The sequence below is a fragment of the Helicoverpa armigera genome, chromosome 23 (assembly GCF_030705265.1).
Source record: "Helicoverpa armigera isolate CAAS_96S chromosome 23, ASM3070526v1, whole genome shotgun sequence".
Lineage (NCBI taxonomy): Eukaryota > Metazoa > Arthropoda > Insecta > Lepidoptera > Noctuidae > Helicoverpa > Helicoverpa armigera.
In genome coordinates, this window is record NC_087142.1 from 5,768,323 (window position 1) to 5,785,186 (window position 16,864).

At 34.7% G+C, this 16,864-nt stretch overlaps 3 protein-coding genes across 5 annotated transcripts in view; 2 read left to right on the forward strand and 1 right to left on the reverse strand.

Annotated features, from left to right (window-relative positions):
- Nucleotides 1–4,885, forward strand: part of LOC110377249 (histone-lysine N-methyltransferase trithorax) — a 30,366-nt gene extending 25,481 nt beyond the window's left edge. For all 3 annotated transcript variants that reach the window (XM_021336053.3, XM_021336052.3, XM_049837724.2), the window contains exons 10-13: nucleotides 64–287; nucleotides 460–587; nucleotides 900–1,090; nucleotides 1,255–4,885. In XM_021336053.3, coding sequence (XP_021191728.3) covers nucleotides 64–287; nucleotides 460–587; nucleotides 900–1,090; nucleotides 1,255–1,428 — 717 coding nt within the window. In that variant the 3' untranslated portion in view covers nucleotides 1,429–4,885. The remainder of the gene's footprint in view (nucleotides 1–63; nucleotides 288–459; nucleotides 588–899; nucleotides 1,091–1,254) is intronic.
- On the reverse strand, nucleotides 4,883–6,537 carry LOC110377268 (dynein light chain Tctex-type 1). The gene is made up of 3 exons (XM_021336090.3): nucleotides 6,351–6,537; nucleotides 6,010–6,178; nucleotides 4,883–5,666 (listed from the first exon to the last, which is right to left on the reverse strand). The coding sequence occupies exons 1-3, from the start codon at nucleotides 6,375–6,377 to the stop codon at nucleotides 5,512–5,514; spliced, it is 351 nt and encodes a 116-aa protein (XP_021191765.1). The 5' UTR covers nucleotides 6,378–6,537; the 3' UTR covers nucleotides 4,883–5,511.
- Nucleotides 6,538–7,361: 824 nt separating this feature from the next.
- Rassf8 (Ras association domain family member 8) lies at nucleotides 7,362–16,057 on the forward strand. Its single transcript, XM_021336089.3, has 10 exons — nucleotides 7,362–7,657; nucleotides 7,783–7,893; nucleotides 8,177–8,295; nucleotides 8,426–8,620; nucleotides 9,511–9,745; nucleotides 10,296–10,412; nucleotides 11,878–12,080; nucleotides 13,439–13,553; nucleotides 14,018–14,144; nucleotides 14,626–16,057. The coding sequence occupies exons 1-10, from the start codon at nucleotides 7,586–7,588 to the stop codon at nucleotides 14,724–14,726; spliced, it is 1,395 nt and encodes a 464-aa protein (XP_021191764.3). The 5' UTR covers nucleotides 7,362–7,585; the 3' UTR covers nucleotides 14,727–16,057.
- Nucleotides 16,058–16,864: the final 807 nt, after the last annotated feature.

Consider the following 16,864-nt stretch of genomic DNA (forward strand, 5'->3'; position numbering starts at 1 on the left):
CAGTTTGGGAACGTTGCAATGCTTTTCAATTTGGCTTGCATTAATAATGTTGTTTTACTTTAGGCAAGCCGTTGCACCAAATACAAGACCCGTCAAGGCCGTCCGCTGAGCAGTTGGGATAACGATTTGGACCTTAGCGAGGGCTTCAAGGAGAGTCCTTGGGGCAGCGCGCGAACAGGGCCGGTGGCAAGGAAGCAAAACCACGACATGTTCAGCTGGATGGCCTCGCCTTTCAGAGAGGAGCCCCCACCGTTTGGAGGACAGGAGGGAGAGAGCTCCATTTCTAGGTAAATAATGCTCTATCATAATTAATTTAGTAACAAGTTGCACATAAATATAGAATTGAGCTGCTAAGACATATATGTAACATTTATATCATAACATCGGGACAGCAAACTGATCATCAAAATTACTGTGCACCTTTCAAATATCTGTAAGCATATTTGTTATCAATTTCAGGCGCTTGGCAACGTTACCGCCGGCTATGAGGTTCAGACAATTGAAAGAGACATCCAAAGCATCTGTTGGCGTATACAGATCACACATACATGGACGCGGATTATTCTGCAAACGAGATATTGAAGAAGGTATACATACTCTTCATATTTTTATTATTCCAAACTGGTCTTTAAAACTGTGATGCATATTGATCTTCTTTTGTTAGACTATCCGCAGAGCCGGATTTGGACACTTTCGAGCACCATACTATTCGTAAAATCATTTTTTTTTAAACACAGTACTGAATCAATAAATACCTATGTAAAAATATGCACTATTTATTGTTTTAATACAAGAACATAGAGGTTTTTTGTGGGGGCCTGAGTTTTGGCCCCTACTGCCCTGCCCCAAATCCGCTGTATTTTCTAGAGTAAATATTAACTCAATACTCTTTATTCCAGGTGACATGGTAATAGAATACGCGGGCGAGGTGATCCGCGCGGTTCTGGCGGACCAGCGAGAGAAACGCTACGAAGCCATGAGCGGTCGGCGCGGCGTCGGCGGCTGCTACATGTTCCGTATCGACGACAATCTTGTGGTTGATGCCACGCTTAAGGGCAACGCCGCTAGGTTCATTAACCATTCCTGTGATGTGAGTTATTTTGTTCTAGTACCATCTAAATAGTAATAATAGTAGCCTTTTTATTATGAGAAAAAGTTTGATAGTTTACATGGGACTCAGATTCGGTGACAAGTCGCCTCTTCTTCAGTTCGAAATAGAGAAACAAAATCTAACGATATTTTCTTTTGTTTCAGCCTAACTGTTACTCGCGTGTTGTGGACATACACGGTCACAAACACATCCTAATCTTCGCCCTGCGACGTATTACCGTAGGCGAGGAGTTAACCTATGACTACAAGTTTCCATTCGAAGAGGTCAAGATTCCGTGCACGTGCGGCGCCAAGAAGTGCCGCAAGTACCTTAACTAACTGTGAACAACTATAGAGTGAGTGATTTGATTGTGTCAATTATGCTTGTGTTGATCTATGATCAAAGAGGTTTAAAATGCTGTAAAACCGAACAAAAATACTGCAACAAAACAGTTATAAACATTAACTTAGCCTTGTAGTATTTTTGATCAGTAAATTTTCCAGCCTCACAGGTTTTACTTAACGAATAGCATAATCTAGAAGTACATAACTGATTTAGACGTAAACATATTAGTAATAACGTGAGTGACATTTAATTTGGACGGACAAATTTAGCGGTTCGCCGCCGGATATAAATCGATGGATCTCGTGAGAGTTCTAAGTAAGCCTATTTAGAATGTAGCTTGCGGACATGAGTGCTTGATGATGAAATACTGGGTCGAGCACAATCTACTACGTGTACATATTTATGTATGTAAGACAATAAGTCAAATTCACATATCGCGTTACTCCCACCTCGTATCATTCTTGTCACTAAGACTTGCTGGAGCCTACCTAATCAGACACATGAAACAATTTACATGAATCTTAATATGATCTCTTTCTTGAATCTACCCAGTGTTAAGAGTTGTTGGATTTTATAATAATTTTGAATTAGATTTATTTGAAAAATCGTATTTTGAGATAGGTTTATACATTTTGTAAATATATTTTAGTTATGTTGAGTTTTTTTTAGGGTGGATAGTTGACTCGCGAACGGCTTAAGTGTGTGCACTTAACTTTGATGTGATAATGTTTGGCCCCGGATCGCTCGGGTAAGAGATGGTTAGTGTGTAGCTAGTGTAGTGTATATTTGTTCCTCATTATGTCCTTATATTTTCTCTTCACTTGTGATCAGTTAAGTCTCGACTAACATAGCGCGTATGTGTACATATATCGAGGGATCTTTAGGCATAAAATAATAATAAAATTAGTACATTCGACAGGAGGGTAGCAAAGTTACAAGTACAATGTTACTTTTTAGTAATTTTATCGTGTATTGTATAGTAAAATTGTAAATAAGAGGAATTATCTGTCATAATAATGAGTTAAACGACAAATCGTTTTATTGTAGTCATAGTGGTAGGTTGTACTTTATAGAGTATATTTTACGGTGTATATAATAAGTTATTTAGTGAGCCTTGTGCGCGAGGCCGGCGGGACGGCGCCTCGAGTGTACGCTGTCGAGTACGAGGCACGGTTTCATATAAAAATGCACATTTGTTAGCTTTAATATTACTTCAGCAAAGCTAATTGGTTTTAATTTAGATGATATATATTTTTAATGTTTAATTGATTGCCTGTGTGTTGTTTTAATTGGCAAATATAATTTTATAGCATTTTTTTCCTATAAGCATTTATAGACTGAATTTAATACATCACACAATAACAGTCATCACACGAATCAGTCAAATTGCTAATCAATCTGCTTCACAATTTTATTGTTTTAATTATAGAATTAGATGCAGAAACAAAGTGACAAATCAAGTTTTGGATACCACGCCATAGCATAACCGTTAAATATGTATTATTTGTTACTGCATCTAACAATAGCAGTATTAAAATAACTTGTATGTGTCCCCAAGTATTTCATAGATAAATCAATAGGACAGATTATCGTAGGCCCGAATTAAGAGGTAACTATTAGTACTTTTTGAAATTTATACGTTAGAACAAGATGCACATAATAATGATAAATGTTCCGTATTTCTGATCATGGTCAGATATTTTCATTGTATAATTATCATGAACTAAATATACAATAGCTAAGGTAACATTTTGGTGTTAAAATAAGCTGTGCATACTGTATTTTAAATATATATGTGCTAATTTGTTATACAGGTGTCTTGTTTTAGCGAAAATGTAATGATAACTGCATGTATGTCAACCAGAGCCTTTGTTTTATTTTGTTATAGGCAGTTTGTCTACCTTGTAGAATATTATTTAAAATTGTTTTTGTCAACTGTGTTATTTATTAGATTATGATTAATTCACATCATATGTGATATTTTGTACAGCCGTCAAATGTAAGCTAGACAGCAGTCACAATTTCATTTAGTATGAATCGGATCTTAATACATTAGTGTTATGTAGTTGTTACTAGAAAAACGAATTCCAAAGCGGGATTTATCTTTTTTGATCGACATATCTAGTAGTTTCTATTGCATAATAATATTGAGCCTCTTTAGTAGACAAACAGCCTGAAGTTCAGAGGCAATTTTAAAAAGAGATGATAATAACATTCTGTTGTATGTAAACTGTGTTGACTGTGTTCCCATCAATGTTTTAAATTGATACAACCCGGTCACCCGGGCGTATCTGTAGACTAGTCCAATCGGTTTTAGAACTGAAATGATGCGAACGTAGCCATAACGGTTATAAGCCATTCTTTTTATAAAAAAGGTTGTTATATTTTGTTTACATTTGATACGAGAGTTAGTCGAAGTTATAGCCTACATCGAGTTATGATAATAAAAGTACAGGTAATTTTAATCACTTTCGATTATTAAGATTAACACAATATTTTTAAAGATTTAGTTTTTATTTTGAAATAAGATTAACACGCGTTTCCTTTCCTTTTCCCTCGAAGTTTCTTGTGTATAATATTTACAGGCGTAATCGAATCGTTATGTCGATTATACAAATTGTGGACTATCAATTGTAAATGGTTTATAATGGAGTTGACTTGTTTGGTAGACTCAAGAATGCTTTAAAATTATGTACATGTGCATTTTGTTAGTTTTGTATAATGCGGCGGTGCGGCCCGGAGATGATGTAGACTGTAGAAACTGAGGGTTTTTAATAAGGCCCAAAATGAAATCAATGAAGGCCCGATGAATTGTTGAGGCCCAGAGACACAGTCTACAACATTTCCAAAGGCAATCGCACCGTCACTCATGTATAGTTATGTTACCGTTAACGTGCTATTACCTAGACAAATTCATTACTTATTTAACGGGATCAATATGTTTTGATTATTTAGAAAAAAATATTATCGACATTATTTAATGAGAGTCCATCGTTAATTTCCTTTTTAAACGGTGGCTTTTTGAAGCCTCTAATTTCTTAAATTGTGAAGAATAAATATTTTCTTTTAACTGGGACCATCAGGTAATTAGCTGTTCAAGCTTCAATCTGCAAAGCTGAACAATGTCGGTAACATACATATACATAAAATGATTTAATTAGAAATCAAAAGACCAAATCACCAAGTGATGAATTTTGCGTTAATTATTAAGTGTATTGCATCTGCCCTTGATATTATTTGTGTTAAAAATAATGCTTTTATTTTTAAATGTACACAATGCCATTTTGCCTAATGTTATTATAAATTATAATGAAATTGCTTTAAAAGCACCAATTTTTACAATGCATAGTTCTATGACCTGTCTATACATTTTATTACTTTATTTATTTCTATCATTATTTTGTATTGTGGTAAATTTTACCAAAAATAAAAATACTAAAATGTGCTTTATATTTTGTTTTATTTAATATTCGCTTTGTGATAACATTATAACATACCAGGAAAAATATATAAAAAGAAAGACTGTTGAAATTATAACCGCACCAAGATTTCATAAACAAACAGCGAAAAAAGATGTACCCATCAGGATATTAAAAAACAAAATGGTGAAGGTAGCCATATGGCCACATGCTCCAAAAAGTGTATCACAAAAAATGTTTTACAAGGGTTGCGTTTTTGCTACTTGAACCCGGAAGCCAGAACACGCAAAAACACTTGAATATCTGATACATGTGTTGGGATGAGCAAACAAAAGAGTTGTTCTCAAAATTATAACAAAAAGCTTATTCAGAAAATAGACCACACAAGATCCAATGCCTACCTACTCAAAACTAAGTACTGTTGATTCAAAGTTTCAATGAACCTTTTTATTAGCCATTCAAGCTTAAGTACAGTAAGAGCACTTTCAGACTAAAGTAATAGACGCGCGTTTTTGCTGGGCTTTATAAGCGCGTGTAAGATGATGCCCAGACATCCTTGCTAACCTACATAAAACTTATTAAAATCCTCATAATTACATAAATGATGGTTATCAATAGTAAATCAATTCGTCTAACACTCATATAGCGTGAAATTAATTAAAGCTGTAAAGCAAGACCCCAAATATTGACTATACAATACATGTATTTGTTCTCCCAACGCACGGTGCATGTACCATCGGTAGCAGTGTCCCAGTAATAAGCAGCGGCTGTGTGCAGACCAGCTCCATTCTTCTGTGTTATTGTAATCCTCACTGGAAACAACAAAGAACTATCAATATGGATGTCTTTACCACGCCACGCCGCGACGGTTATCTATCAAGAGCTAAGAGCTTTTACGCAGTCAATTTAAATGCTGCAGTTTCGTCTTTTAATCCACGATTAGGTACTGGTAGGTATATGTCCTCCTCTTAAATTGTCGACGTCGATGCTGTTTTAAGAAGATCTATCCAGGATTTACTGGGAAGCATTTGAACATAACTGTTAGACGGTAAGTCCTTGGCCCACAAACATGATCAAACATCTAAGGAGACAGTTTATTAGCCATGTCAGAAATGTTAAAATGTATCTTTCTACATTCTTAGTTCATTTACTCACAGATATATTTAAAAGGCTTGTTAAGTTTGTTCAATCTTGCGAGGGTCTTGTCCGTAATGATAGAGATCCATTGCGGGCATCGGGAGTGGCTGTACGTATTTCCTCCAAGGCAGAGCTCTATATTGTCTCTTACGATTTTTTGTACGTCTTCAACGTTGAACGCAACATCCTGAAATACAAAATAATTACCTCAATGTAAGCAGGTAAATGGGTCTCATCCTAGCAGCAAAGGTGGGGTGGGATGCCTAACATATAGAGCAATACATTTATGCATTTTCCTGTAGGCAGGTAGTCGTAGGAATCATTTCTTAATTATCTAAATAAAGGATACAGGTACCTACCTCATCATCATCTTCTTGCGCAGCCATTAGAGCTCGGTATTAAGGAAATGCAATTATGTAAAAACAATCAATATTTTTGTTCGTGTCGTGCAATATCAAGTTGCATGCAAACTCGTGCAGTCGATGATAATAAATAAATGTCAGCCTATGAAACTTGCCAGTACGATTACGAAAATAATTAATATTCTAAGTAGTTTGACTATAATGCCTCAAGAACCTTCTTTCACTATGTAAGTGGCCTACTTGAAAAACATATTTTTGCTAACAAAATACACAAACTGAGAATTTTTACGGATGATTGCTGCAAGGGCAAAAGAAAGAACATTTTTAAAATTTGCCGCTCGTTCCAATACTGCTGTGTGAATTTAGGTAAATAATAGAATGAAAGTTTTACCTAATCTGTATTTAATGAAAACTACACCAACCAAGATGTGTCACAAAGTTTCATATTTTATTGTCGTAGACGAGGATTATTTTCAGTTGAACTTCCGAAGTAAGGAAGTAGAGTCATAATAAATAACATCTCATGATGCTTATTTTAAGTAGCTACGGAGTACTGACTGTTCCGGAGTTCTCCGAAAGGCAATTTTGGTCATTTTGGTCCATTGGTGGTGGGACCACGAACGACTTCCGGATGATGAATAAAGGATTGGCCTCAGAATAAACAAATAGATAGACTTTGTAAATGCAAGAGAAACGGTTGCGATGGTGCGGACGTGTAAAAAGGACACCACCTGAGTACATCGCATCGGCAATGCGGCACTCAATCTCGATATAGCCGGGCAAAGGCAGGCCAAAACTGCGTGTGAGTGTCGTAGAGAAAGACATGAAAATCTGCGAACTCGAAGAGGAAGATGTCCTGGATAAAGCTAAGTGGAGGAAGAAGATACGGAAAGCGGACCCCGTCACAAGGCAGGATAAACGCTAAGAAGAAGAAGAAGAATAGACTTTGGTCTCGGAAGAAACCATAAATGGCTTGGCAGAAGTCTATGGTGGAAAAAAAAGCAATGAAATCACAAAGCTGTCATGCTTATGTCAGCGACGTGTTTCTAAACGAAAATTTCTCATAACCCACTTGGAGAGCTTTATTTTCTTTATTGTATTTTTGGTATGTTTGTGTTGCGTTTTGCCTTATATTGTGTGAGGAAAAAGTCTCGTGTAAGCTGAATAAGTATTAAAATGACATCTTGAGTGAATATGTGGTTTATAAGTGTGTTGTGAACAGTGTGAAATTAATGGAGCTGAAGGTCTGGGTCGAGGGAATACAAAGGATTGTTTGCGGGGTTACAGAGACCACAACCTGCCAGGTCAGTGCGCTAGAGTTTCTATTCCCATCATTATGCTACTGACACGATTTGAAAGATATGTGAAATCAATTTCACTTTTAGTAACTTTCGATGTTTGCTGATATCATAATATTTTTTTTACGCAGGATGTAGTTTTCGCGTTAGCCCATGCTACTGGGAAAGTGGGAAGATTCACACTGATAGAGAGATGGCGAAATAATGAGCGGCTACTAGCTCCCCAAGAGTATCCACTCAAGGTATTCATTATATTCATCATTATCTATTAATAACACAATGATTTGCAAATTCTCAGGAGGCCTATTTTATATAATTTTGTTATTGTTTGTTGTGGATGAATGATGTTATTAGTAATAACAAAACAACAATGGTTATTGTCATCTATTACATACTTTAGATAATTACTGCAATAGAAACTAGCTACTGCTGGAGTTCTGTTGTAAAAAAAGGATATTTTTCATCTATTTTAAAAGCTAGCTCTTATTTTTATGTAAGTTTTTAATACTTTTAATGTATTTTTAGATTCTAATGAAATGGGGTGAATATTCAAATGATATACAGTTCATACTGAGGCGGTCAGACTCTGGTAATAACCAGAAACCTCAAGCAACCAACAGTTCTAGATCACCTATAGGAAATGGGTGAGTTTTCATAGAATTTTCTACAAAATCTGACACTGATATTAACCTATCATTATAAAAGTATATATAATATGTATTAAGTACTTCCATAATTATCACTACCAATAAAAACTCTTAAATTTTCTTTCAGTGGCCATAACACATCAAATCCTAACATTCTGGATACCCAGAACTCTCCAAATAGAATGAACACAACTCCTACATATAGCAATAACAATGTAAACAACACATCGCCTGGCAACCCCGTCGGAGTAGTCAAGGGTGTGCAGCAAGCCAAAACACCTGAGTCTGACAGCCCCGTGCTGAAAGATGTCCCACCTTATAGGTATGAACCTTCTTTGTAGTTTTCTTGACTAAATATTTAACACTAGCTCTTTTCCTGTGGTTTCACCCACATCCTGGGCAGAACTATTGCCCATACCTAGATGAAATGAAGGCTTAGTTACTCAGGGATAGTCTAGGTTCCCAATGGTGAAAGGATTTTTCAAATTAGTCCTGTATTTTCAGTGTCCCTAAGGCTCTACAAAGGTACAAACAAAATATGTTTTCACTATTACATTTCTGTAAATTACAGTTGCTTCAAAGTACAATTCATTAAATATCAGAATGAAATTAATTTAATTTCTACATCTTACATATTCTGGGAAACATCTTCATACTACATACAGTTAGTTAACAGTACTAATCTTACTTCTAAGAATTATGATACCAGTTATTTTGTGTAATTTATGACTCATAATATACTGACATTTAGTTGATCCTTGACCGAAATGTCCTATGATTCATAAAAACTATTCAACAAGACTTAGAATATTCAGGTAGTTTAATACCTAAATTACAGGGAAGGTCAAACAAGTTATTAATTTCGTTTTTAGTTTGCATATCATAAAAATGTGTACTTCTAACACTAATTAATATGTCACAATTTTTTATTGCCTCTATGGCATGTAAAATGTTTCATAATTTGACTATCATATTACTGTTAATGAGTAATGAATTTATGTGGGCTGTTTGTGCTGTACAAAGTAGGTTTTTTCATTGAAATCATAATATTGTGTTATTTATTCTGGGTAATTTGTGTAAAAAATTGTATGAAGTCATTTATTCCAATAGTAGAACTTAAGGAATAATATTTGTTGTTTAACAACTATCATAAAGATAGTATGTCCTTACAAATTTTCTTAACTTTAAAATTATTTTTTAATTATATCACAGAGAACCACCACCGCCATACCGTTCTCCGCCACCACCATCACAAGCAGTGAGAAAGTCTCCGAACCGCATGCGTTCCAACCGGCCACAACACATGTCACCCGTGAACCTGCCGGAAGAGCCCCAAGACAACCGGAGTCCTGAGGCAGTCAGTTATAACAGCCAGTACAGAGAACTAGTGTCGCTGGTCAACTATCAGAGAGAGAAACTGTCCAGTCAGCAAGTCGATCTTATAAAGGTGAGACTGAAATTATGTTCTTACTAGCTTCCGGTGGTGTGTGCATACCAAATTTTAACCTAATCGGTCCTGGCGTTTTTGTATAAAAGAATAACATACATCCATACATTCTCACAAACTCACATATTGTGTAATATTAGGAGGATTTAGTTATTTATTTATTTATTTAGGCACACCAACAACTTATTTACAAATGCTTTCAATTATTAACAATATTATGTTAATAATAATCCTTGTTAATATATATTAATTATTATATAGATTATTAATAATATATTAACAAGGATTAACATAAGCATTTGATTTTTCATAATTTATTACGAACTAGGTTTATACTACCGTAATATGTGTTTTAAAGATATTTCCGATGTGTACGTAATTTCTTTTTTAACGAAATGACATAATTAAATAACGTGGTTTTCCGATATTGACTGCGGCATATGCGTATACACTAAATGCGGCAACGCAGCATAAAAGATAATACATAGGTACATACATTCTTCTCTGTATCATTCATGGATAATTCAACGAATTTCATAAACATTTACAGTATGATGCTGAAATCGGTTTCTGGGAAAACAAGGGTCGGGAGCAGGAGCGTCAAGTGGAATTATTGCAGCAACAAATCAGTTCGGCCGACAATCAGCTGCGGATCGGTACTGAACAGGTAATTAGAAACATCTCACGCGATACGGTAATTATTTACCGTAAAACAATCGCATATCTGCCTCATTATTGTGCTCGAACAAAACCATTGTGTTATATATGGGTATATATCACGACTTGAAAGTCACACGGTTTCTTTATTTACTTTTATACCTAGTACATCAATGTGCACACGTATTTTATTTCTAGTTTATTGATTTATTAGCGTTCTCAACGATGAATTATTACGTGAGTTAATCACTGAAAAAGTTTCATCAAAATCTATACTGTTGTTTTTGCCTATATACTTTCACATTTTTAATATTTCTGTGATTTCTTATTCCAATTGTTATTTTTTTATAAAATTAAATTATAAATTTAAAAAAACCCCCGACCCAAAAAAAGTATGCAATAATTATGACAAAAGATTAAAAACGCTTAACCCTATAAAAAGCAAAAAATAACTTTTAACACTACGTAAACTAAATTTTGACGTGTCGGGGGACCGCTCTAATTCATTACTTTAGATACGTGTTTTTTTTAAAACGAATGTTGTAATTAGGTAGGTATCATTTGATTTATGTAAGTATTTATGAAGGTAAAAAGCGGTCCCCCGACACGTCAAAATTTAGTTTACGTAGTGTTAAAAGTTATTTTTTGCTTTTTATAGGGTTAAGCGTTTTTAATCTTTTGTCATAATTATTGCATACTTTTTTTGGGTCGGGGGTTTTTTTAAATTTATAATTTAATTTTATTTCATGCTTTTTAAAGGAGCTCCTTAATTTTTCCTTCTTTTATTTAATTTATTTTATCTTAAGATGGGGTCGCTATATGCGATCTCGGCCAAAGGAAGCTGTTTAACAATCCTCATGACAAACTGGCTCTGGGAGAATTGCACAGATTGAGAAACAATAAAGATTAACCGTTGGACATTCTAGATTTTCAGCAAAAATATAAATCGGTTTATCCGTTTCATTCCGGCATTCCAGGGTTTCATCCGCCACATCCCATTTGCAGCATTAGGTTCTCGTCAATCAGAAACATGAAGAGAACTCGTCAAGACAAATTCAACGAGCCCAAACTCGATGGGTTTACTAAAAGGCAGTCCAGGGTTACGTCTCCTATCTTCGTGCCCTAACAGCAGACCAGCTCAGTGGTTCCAAAAGACATTAGTGTTTCAAATTTCAGATCCCACATATACTTGCAAGTAAACTGAGCGTGTAACATTCCTATGACATCTAGCAAACGAGCTGATGACCTTGAAGACCTGAACCGATTTCCACCAAACATAGCTAAGAACACTCCAGACTGACATACCTTTTAAACAAAAAAAACCGCATTACAATCGGATCATCCGTTTGGGAGCTACGAGGCCACATACACACACACACACACACACACACACACACACAGACACGTCAAACTTATAACACCCCGTCGTTTTTGCGTCGGGGGTTAATAAAATATATTTTACTTCTTTTTTTCAGGTGCAAGCATTAAACTACGTGGAAGAAGAAAGTGAAATAGTGAAACAAAATGAGAAGACAATAAAGTCTGAAATAGTTCTGGTGCGTTCGAAACTAGCTAATTGTGAAACGGAACTGTTACAATGTAAGAACAAGATCAGAAAACTGATGGAGGAGATACACAATGAGCAGAGACTTATTAATAGTCGTCAGCAGGAAAATAGGTGAGGTTTTATTGGATAATAACTGCATATAATAATTTGCTAAAGTCAGCCTAAGGAGGTTTACCTGTGTCCAGTGAGAACTATTCGGCGCACTCGTATACAAAGTAGCCTATAACCTTCCACGATAAATCGGCTATCTAACACTGGATTTTTTTTTCGAATCGATCCAGTAATTCCTGGGACCAGCGCATTAAAAAGGCAAATTATTCAGCTTTATCTTATGTTTAATATTTATTTTATATTTTCCTCTACATTATAATATTTACAAGTTATCTGTGTTTAAATAAATATTTAATACATATTGGCATTGTTAATTTGTCTAACAATACCAGTCATGAAAACCCAGTCTATTGACACAACCATACAAAAGTGTTACAGTATTGAGTCATCATCATAATTATGTTAATAGTTGCTTAACATTGCATCAAAATGTAATCTGTAATTAGATTTCTCTTTTTATAAAAGCATAGCATTAGATTAGCAATTATTTACGTTATAATTGCTTTGCATATTCATCATTTGTGGCACAATGTTAAGTTTATTTGTAGACTAGCTTCCGCCCGCGGCTTTGCCCGCGTAGATTTCGGTTATATAGCGTTTCCAAGAGAATTCTTCAAAAGTCCGGGATAAAAACTACCCTATGTTCTTTCTCAAGGTCAACTCTATCTCTGTACCAAATTTTATTAAAATCGGTTCAGTGGTTTAGACGTGAAAGCGTAACAGACAGACAGAGTTACTTTCGCATTTATAATATTAGTAGGGATTTGTAGAATAGATTCTGTGAACATTTTTTATCTCTTACAAGATGTTAAGAATTTTGTTCGCATCTCAAATGTGTATTATTACGGTAACAATTAAAATGTACAATAATTTGTACCTTTGTGAGAATACAAATTAGATTGTTGTTTTGTTAAATCAACATCGCCCGAATGGGATTCGCGTGACCTTGGTTTTCTTTGTGTACTTTTAAGTACTGTTTTTTAGGCTAATGTTTTTTGATGCTTTAAATTAATTTATTGAAATATTGCTTTGTTACGCAAAGCTTGCTTCAAAGTTTAGGTAATGATGTACACCAACAATACATCTACCTACGTAATAAATTAATTAATTTACTGTCCACAGTATTTAAATATAAAGACATATTTTTATGGCAATATTTTGTATCTGACCCGAGAATCGAAAACAATATAACAATTATTTATTTATTTATTTAACAATTTATGTACACAGTGAACATATAAAAGAAATATACATAGCATAGAAATAGTACAAAGGTACTGCTTGTGTGCACTAGACCTTATAGTTTTTAAACATTTAAGAGAAAATGATGTGTTAAAAAATTATTCTTTGTCTACTAGGCAAGCATTGGAACGATCAATGCTCGCTGAAATGGAGAGTTTGCAGAGCCAAATACAGCAAGCCAAGCACGCCACTGAGATCAACAATCTCACCGCCGAGAATCTCAAGAGAGAGGTATTTTGTATTTTATAGCGTTATGGTTGCGAAATATCTTACTTAAATATCTCACTTAAATATATACAAAATATCTTATTTACTCCAGATATATACAAAATGTCTTATTTATTGTATATGCACATAACAAATATTCTTTTAACGGCGGATCTAGACAGACTACGTTTTAGTGCAATTTGTGGCTGCGATGCTAAAAAAACATCCTAGGCCATAATGGTAATGGCGGCTGTTCCCATTTAAGGAGATCAGCCAGCCGCGCAGGACATATTCCTTCACTCTCTGCGCCCGATGGGACGGCATTCCGACACGACCGGAAAGAGATCAGGCGCAGGACCGACATTTACGTGCTCTTCGATGCACGGCCATATCAAAAAAATATGGTTGCTATACATATTGCACAAAAATGTAGCCCGTCTAGTGGAGTCTAGTGGAGTCTAAGTTACATCTTTCTATTTCATCCGCAGGTTGGAGTCCTAGAAAGCGCCATAATGGAGAAGAAGCGTCAGGTGGAGCGGCTGGTGCAGGAGATGAAGGAAGCCAACCTGCAGAGCCTGACCGGCAGCGTCGACGAGCTGCGACATCCACTGGATGGTAAGTATGTTCTGTTGATGTTAGATTTAGGTGCTGGGTATTTTGTAAGGCTTTATGAATTTAACTAGCTTCAGCTTGCGGCTCCACCCGTGTCCTGTAGCAAATATGTACTTCCCGCTCTCGGATAAATAGTAACTAAAAGAATTTTCCAAATGGAACTAATAGAACTCAAGATACGTTCAAGGAGACCCGAGACCCGAAACAAACAAACCTTTCAGCATTGTAATATTAGTACAGATACAGATATAACCCATTAACCCCTTTAATATCAGGTATTAGCACTGAGATCCTGTTTAACATTAAATTCAAGAGTTTCCATGCTGTAAAACAACCATTCCATTTTACAGCTATGGTGTTACTAGAACTATTGATCGACTATCAATAGTATGAATGGATGGTAGATTTGCTTAATACAGTTTAGTATAAAAGTATAAATATGACTGACTATGCCGTTGACTTATAGTTTGTGTCATTTTCTCAGGTTTATGCAAAGCGGGTAGCGCTCGCCGGATCATCGGGTCCCCGCGACAGCTGGAGAACGCCGCGCCCACCAACAAGAACCCACACGGCGTCTGGGTGTAACGTACAAGCAAACATTCATACACGGCCATTACAAGTTCCCCCTATTTATACGCGACGGCCTAATTTAAGTAGCGAAGAAATTCTTTAGATCAAACTAGATATAACTTTGGCTAGGTTTCTAAATCAAATTGGCACGCAACTCTAAAGTATGTAGGTGTTTTATCTAAATAGTTTTTGGTCCAGCTACTTTTCTTCACGCATTTATGATTTTTATGTATTTTAACTTCTTAACATACTGTGGAATATTTCTTCAATTGCGTGGTTTACGCTTATAGCTTTACATTTATCTCAACTGAATCTCTTATCTATATTTCAAATGTTTGAGTTAGAAACCTAAGCCCCAGTGCTCCCATATAGTGCACGATATTATTGTGGTACTTCTATATTACGGTAGCGGTTAATTTATTAGTATTTGTGTTCAAATTAGTGTCATATTTATAATTATTATTTGTCACAAATTGTTTTAAGTGTGTATTGGATTTTTTGTGTACTTAAAAGTATCGGCTCGATATTTTTATGTTACACTGAAAGTATTATTTTGTCTTGCCGTATAGTTAACGTTTTTGCGATATTGATTGATATTGGAATTAGATGGAACAAGTGCATTCATACTGTAGATCTTATATTTGTGTGTTGTGTTTGTTTTTGTGTGAGTATTTTTATGTTTTGAAACTAACAGCACAGTGGAATTTATTTGCATTCAGTTATCCATTTCAGTATCTAGTTTCTTAATTTTATCCCATCTATTATTGTGTTCTGGTTGAAGAGAAGTTTATTATATCTTTGAAATGTGAACAATGAATGGATGTGCCGTATCGGGGTAATTTAGTAAATGTACGGAACGTATGTTCTTAAGTATGATAACTGCGCCATGAAGTGAAAATGACGTTTTAATTTACCATTTGAAACTCTTTTAAACTATTTATTTATAAGTGTGGTACTTCAATATATTAGAATCTCTGCGATCTATGATTACTGTTAAATATCCTGTTAAAAGTATTTACACTACGATTAGTTTGCAATATAGACATACTTAATTATAATAATAAATCTAGTCGAAAGTTTAAGCCATTGCAATATTTTATAAACAAATATTAACCTTGATTTTAGAAGCATTTTAATTAAATATAATAATGGCATTTATGACAAATCAAATTATTAATATTATAGCGTAATAGATGTAGTATATACGGACTACATATTTAGAAGTTTATGAGACTTATTTCAAGAGTATAGTATGTTTTGTTTCCTGCATGGTAACTAATTATAATTAGATGATTTGTGTATAATTCATATTATTATAAGAAATAAAGGACATATTGTATACTGCATTATTGTGTATTATTCTCACTTATATGAAGTTATCAGAGCATAATATGATAATTCATTATGTAACATACGCTTAGTTGCAAATTGGTTTGAGTATCGCCAAATGTTTATCATAGGCTAGGTGGGAAAGCACAGATATCTTATCGAAATTACGTGCACGTGCCCAATTTAATCTAAATGACCATGGGAATTTTCGGAGTTGTATTATCTTGCGATAATGTAATGTTTATTGAGTAAATATTATGATAAATATAACTAAGTATGCAATAAGATGGGTCATGAGTTCATGTGTCAATCTGGGAAGGCGTTTAGGTAGCGAATAGATTTGGAATAAAACAAATGTTCATTATTTATTAATCCTTATATTCAATATAACTTAATTAATGTAAGAAATTAAATCTGTTCGCAACAACCTATTATAAAGAATGTTCTTCTCTATTGAATAGATGCCGTAATGCGTTACTACGTACTGTACTTAAAGTTCCGTGTTTGACCATAGCATAACTAATATATTTACAACATTTTGTCAAATCGCGGAGTCAATTTAACAACATAGATTCGATGACTTCTATCCTGTGCTGTTGTGGAGATTCAACTAATCATACTTTCAAACAATAATTTCGTAACTTTCTGTTACAACCACACGTCACAGTAGAAACAACTGAATATTCATAAAATTTAAATCACATTTCAATACTTGAAAGTGTTCAAGGCAAACTGTGTGCCTTTACATGGACTAGAAACAAGTGAATACCTTAGTTTCATTTAAATCAGATTTGGGACTTGTTTTTGAGCCAGGATATAAGATA